We start from the raw sequence: 6,000 nt of genomic DNA, 5'->3' as shown, positions 1-6,000 counted from the left end.
ATATATATATATATATATATATTGAAAGACTACAGGTTTCAAATATACCACCTGAAATAAAATCAGGGTGTCAATTGGGTATGGCAGAGTATGGCAGTCGCCATACCCTAGCTCAACACCAACTATTTAAAATAGACTACTAAAATCATTCCAATCCCGATAAAAAGGCAATAACAGTTTAGTGTGTTATGGTTGGAGTCAATTTTGCTTGTTTTTGCGGTTCTATGAATAGCATTTTAGAGTTTTTAAATTGTGTAGAAATGCAGTAAATAAGCTTCAATGTTATCCCCCCACCCGTCACTTTGCCATACCCTAGGTTTAGCTGAAATGACCCCACTGACTAAAATGTACCAAGTAGAAATCGGAACAAGAGAGTAAAAGCGGCATCGACATGAACAGAAAAAGCACCAGGCTTTTTTTACCCCCTTGGGGAAATGGAACTAATGGATTTCCAAAAAAGACTTAAGTAATGTGCAAGGCATTATGCCCCCTTTGGCTGATGGTAGCAGGGATTTTGTCTTGAATTTGGTCTAAATGACACAGGCTCCATCACAGAGCCAGTTCTTTCACGTGCAGTTGGAGACCAGGTTTTAGTGCTGAGAAGTATATGGCCTCTGGGCTGACAAGGCATTTACATTGTAATGATGCAGATTAACAGAAGCACAGAGAGCCGATTGCACATAACCTGGGCAAGTGCTGTAGACCTTGGTCGACAGATCATTAGAGTCAAAATGTCCAAGACATTTATTAGTTCCTAAAACAAACAAAACATCCCTCATGTGCTCAGTGATGCACCACATACATTCAATTTCCTTTTTTAAGATTCACCCCCCCCCCCCAAAAAAAATAATATTTTTTCAATGGCCTATGTACAAGAGATTTACATGAAATATACCATCACAGAACCTCATTTAGACACCACATGGGATCTAAATAGGACTAGAGCTCTTGGTGGCATCAGTTTCCCCTCAGAACTGAATAAAAGCATTCTTAGGGAGGACGCTCAAGGTGCTTTTAAGACACAAAGGCTCTAGAAACGACTTTTAAATGTCCTCTTCCATCCACCGAAACAGATAAAGGACATGCTGCTGCTGGAATTGGCCCGAGGGTGGAAAGAGAAGGGTGGGTGAGAGCAGGTTGTGTAAGGCCTTGGGAGGGGCACTCCGTTGGAGGGGGGTTCCGAGGCCCGTTGGGTTCTACCTCGTCAGCTGGCCCACCACCTTCAGGAGAGTCTTGTTCTCCTGCTTCAGCTGCTCGTTCTCCTCCTCAATGTCGTCAAGGTCCTGCAAAACAACAACAAAGGAGACAGCTCCACTTCAGCCAGATCTAAAGGAAGTCACATACCATCACTATGCAAGATCTGCCTTCTTTTTACCTCAGAGGAGTTAGCTTGTCAGTTTAGAGAAAGATCAGAGTGTGGGAGGTGGAACGAAGAGTTTCACCTCCCGGGTCTCCCTTCAGCAGAATTGCCTTGATAATAACGAATTAAACTTGAACAGCTCCAATTAGGCACAAATGAGGAGCCCCGTTGCCACGACGCCCTCTCATCAAAGCGCTGATCTAAAAGTGACACTTCTCATTTTCGGCTTCCTCCATCACTGGCGGCAGCGACAGGCGACCGTCAGGATTAGCCAATCCGCACTTGTCGGAAACTTAAAAAGTGAGGTTGTCTGAGAGTCAAACACGGGAGGTCACAGAGCCACAGACATGGTGTGGCTACAGAAAAGCTCACTGTCAGCTCTGACACAAGGTGAGAAAAGTCGGCTCATTTCAGATCAGACGGCTGCTAGATCCACTCGATAGCCATGACTTTGTTTTTCTGGCCTCCGGCATACCACTTGAACCTTTTTAAGTTACAACCGACTAATAACTGTATTCACATTTAATTGAATCTCCCAACATAGATTATATCTACATGTACTTCAACTTGCATGCACCTGCTTGAGCCTGTATTCTATGTAGCCAATACCCAGAGTCAGATGTTCTCCAGGGTCATATCGTCTGCCAGCACCTCAGCCTTATCCAAGCCTTCCCTACAAAACAAACTTTGCTAGTGAGTCACAGTTCAATCTTCAAGCGCCGCGAGAAAGAGACGCCACACTGGATCTGTCCCTTATCTCCTGCCTTCCCATCAGGCCTTGCAGTAACATTTCTGATCACTATCACCCCGGAGAGTGTTCCCACAGGGAGACTGCCTCTTATGAGGTCCTGTTCGTGTGATGCTATCAGGGCTCTCTGATCCAACAGTTATATGGCCTCCTCCATTTGGCCAGATGGCTCATAGCCTACTGCAGCCTACAGCCTTTCTTAATGAAGAAATGTGAAGACAAAGACAGCCAGGCCTAGCGGACACTTGCAAGTTTCTGAAATGTGTAAAATCAACACTGACCGGCAACTGTATTTGTTGGCAGGTTAGACTCAGGGCTTGTTTGCCTTCGAACGCCTCATTGAGGAGGGCTGTAAACTCTCTTTTGGAATATTTCAGAGATGAAAGGCTTTGGGAGACCCCCTGCTGGGTTTCCCAATGCCAAAAATGTTGCCAAAACCTGTGACCCAGATAACAGGAGCAGGGGTCATGCGATGGGGAGAGTTTGTTGATGGTCTCATAGCACTGGGAACACTGGACCAAGACTGTAGACTCAGGAAACAGAAACTCCGACCTCTGGTTAGACCAACAGAAAAACAGAAATGAGACCCACTGTTGAGGTTTCTTCTCAATCTTCAATGCCAGGAGCTAGACAAAGATCTATGAAACCTTCAAAGTGAGTGAATGCCATCTACTTTAGAAAAATACAAAATAACAACAGGAGAAATGCTGAGGAATCTGTGTTTCAGAGGACCCCAGTATTTGCATCTCTGTATACGGTGTGAGTCTACAGCAGGTGTGGAGACAGGGTGTGAGGTATTTGCATGTAGGCTGTCACAGAGCTGACTCCCTGGTGCCAATTGGTCTCTAGAGAACGAGGCATATGAGACACAGTTGTCTCTTTACATTCAGAATCTGTGGATTTAGCCTAATGCACGGATTATTAAATGCATACATAACATTAATTGACTAATGATTAATTAATTACAGGCTGATAACCCAAGTGGTTATGAGTCACATTACATCTCAGGGGATGATTGAAATCAGATTCGTACTCCACACCACAAGGGTTATCTTAACCACAATGTAAGGGCTGTTGATTGGCATAAGGACTCTTATAGGGGGGGCCTAGTGTTTTCTTAAGACTAGATCCGATAGAATTCCGTCAGTAAAGGGAAAATGTCATGTTTTCAAAAGGCAGCTGTTTTAAGTCAGGCGGCACACAGCGCATCTCAAAAGTTGTTTCTCCAAACTGCCACGGGGAGCAGGGGAGTGAAACTGAAGAGCTCTGCACCTCCGACGGGTCTGCATATCGTTTGCTTCAGGCTCTGCAGACCAAAACCGGATGGGGTTACGACCCGTGCGGTTGACAATGAGTTTAAAATGTTGATAAAACACCAATCAGATCCAGTTCAGAGGTTGGGGTATGGGAGATAAAGAGAGAGAAAACATGAGAAAATGAGTTTTGGGGGGTGCCTGTGCGAGTGTTACTCCTATCAAGTGCTGGATAATTGTAATCTTCTGCTTATCCGAGAAGCAGCTTTACAATATCAAGCTGATTGCCCGTAGATAGCAATGTGGTAATTTGGCAATCGGTTCTATTTAGTCCTCGGCTTCACTCAACACAGCTGTGTGAGACTGAACAGCTCCAAGTTTCCTCTGCAGTGCACAGTTACTAAAAATGCCATGAGCTTTCAACTGACAATTAAAGATAAACTATAATAAAATGTAAGTTGCAATATGTAACTTTTTGGGTGACCTGACCAAATTCACATAGAAAAGCGTGTTATAGATCAGTCATTCTCATTGAAAGCAAGTCTAAGAAGCGGTAGATCTGTTCTATGTGTGCTATTTATATGCTTCCCTTAAGTTTCCAAACGCCTGAAGGTACCACGTTCATCTGTACAAACAATAGTACACAAGTATAAACACCATGGGACCACGCAGCCGTCATACCGCTCAGGAAGGAGACGCGTTCTGTCTCCTAGAGATGAACGTACTTTGGTGCGAAAAGTACAAATCAATCCCAGAACAACAGCAAAGGACCTTGTGAAGATGCTGGAGGAAACAGGTACAAAAGTATCTATATCCACAGTAAAACAAGTCCTACATCGACATAACCTGAAAGACCGCTCAGTAAGGAAGAAGTACTTTTTGGAGAAATGTCCTCTGGTCTGATGAAACAAAAATAGAACTGTTTGGCCATAATTACCTTCGTTATGTTTGGAGGAAAAATGGGGTGGCTTGCAAGCCGAAGAACACCATCCCAACCGTGAAGCACGGGGGTGGCAGCATCATGCTGTGGGGGTGCTTTGCTGCAGGAGGGACTGGTGCACTTCACAAAATAGATGGCATCATGAGGAAGGAAAATTATGTGGATATATTGAAGCAGCATCTCAAGACATCAGCCAGGAAGTTAAAGCTTGGTCGCAAATGGGTCTTCCAAATGGACAATGACCCCAAGTATACTTCCAAAGTTGTGGCAAAATGGCTTAAGGACAACAAAGTCAAGGTATTGGAGTGGCCATCACAAAGCCCTGACCTCAATCCTATAGAAAATGTGTGGTTAGAACTGAAAAAGCGTGTGCGAGCAAGGAGGCCTACAAACCTGACTCAGTTACACCAGCTCTGTCAGGAGGAATGGGCCAAAATTCATCCAAATTATTGTGGGAAGCTTGTGGAAGGCTACCCGAAACGTTTAACCCAAGTTAAACAATTTAAAGGCAATGCTACCAAATACTAATTGAGTGTATGTAAACTTCTGACCCACTGGGAATGTGATGAAAGAAACAAAAGCTGAAATAAATCACTCTCTACTATTATTCTGACATTTCACATTCTTAAAATAAAGTGGTGATCCTAACTGACCTAAGACGGGGAATTTTTACTAGGATTAAATGTCAGGAATTGTGAAAAACTGAGTTTAAATGTATTTGGCTAAGGTGTTTGTAAACTTCCGATTTCAACTGTAGGAATACTTTACTATACCTATGTTCTAGTCTAGAGGGGCACCATACATATCACACGTTATAATTTAAGGAGCATACTATTAATATCTAACAATTGTGAAAGTAGATCTAGCCTTGTTGCTCTAACATGTGTATAGTAACCTCTTCAAAATACCTGTAAATGACTTAACTCTATGTGCCTTAGTGGCTCCCTAGCCTACCTCTACCCTCTCAACCCTGGGCGACCCTCTCCAACACCCTAGCCCACCTCTACCCTCTCAACCCTGGGCGACCCTCTCCAACACCCTAGCCTACCTCTACCCTCTCAACCCTGGGCGACCCTCTCCAACACCCTAGCCCAACTCTACCCTCTCAACCCTGGGCGACCCTCTCCAACACCCTAGCCCAACTCTACCCTCTCAACCCTGGGCGACCCTCTCCAACACCCTAGCCCAACTCTACCCTCTCAACCCTGGGCGACCCTCTCCAACACCCTAGCCCAACTCTACCCTCTCAACCCTGGGCGACCCTCTCCAACACCCTAGCCCAACTCTACCCTCTCAACCCTGGGCGACCCTCTCCAACACCCTAGCCCAACTCTACCCTCCCAACCCTGGGCGACCCTCTCCAACACCCTAGCCCAACTCTACCCTCTCAACCCTGGGCGACCCTCTCCAACACCCTAGCCCACCTCTACCCTCTCAACCCTGGGCGACCCTCTCCAACACCCTAGCCCAACTCTACCCTCTCAACCTTGGGCGACCCTCTCCAACACTCACTCTATTCAGCAAGTCAATCTCCTCCTTCAGCTTTCCAATCAGGTCATCTTTGTCCTGGTGAGCTTTCAGCAGCTGCCCGTTCTCTTGCCGCTGTCTGGCCAGCTCCTGAGAAAGAAGGGACAAAGAGCTCTGTTAACAGTAGAACACATACTGCAGCACTTTGGTATGGTCCAGACAGACACAGAGA

The 6,000-nt window shown here is 45.4% G+C and overlaps 1 protein-coding gene across 2 annotated transcripts in view; it reads right to left on the bottom strand.

Annotated features, from left to right (window-relative positions):
- Positions 1–726: 726 nt before the first annotated feature.
- Positions 727–6,000, bottom strand: part of LOC311129152 (PRKC apoptosis WT1 regulator protein-like) — a 66,929-nt gene continuing 61,655 nt past the window's right edge. For both annotated transcript variants that reach the window (XM_084161452.1, XM_084161453.1), the window contains exons 6-7: positions 5,814–5,918; positions 727–1,283 (exon numbers count right to left, since the gene is read on the bottom strand). In XM_084161452.1, coding sequence (XP_084017578.1) covers positions 1,197–1,283; positions 5,814–5,918 — 192 coding nt within the window. In that variant the 3' untranslated portion in view covers positions 727–1,196. The remainder of the gene's footprint in view (positions 1,284–5,813; positions 5,919–6,000) is intronic.

This window comes from Coregonus lavaretus (assembly GCF_964263955.1).
Source record: "Coregonus lavaretus genome assembly, chromosome: 5".
Classification (NCBI taxonomy): domain Eukaryota; kingdom Metazoa; phylum Chordata; class Actinopteri; order Salmoniformes; family Salmonidae; genus Coregonus; species Coregonus lavaretus.
This window is presented reverse-complemented; position numbering and strand designations above follow the sequence as displayed.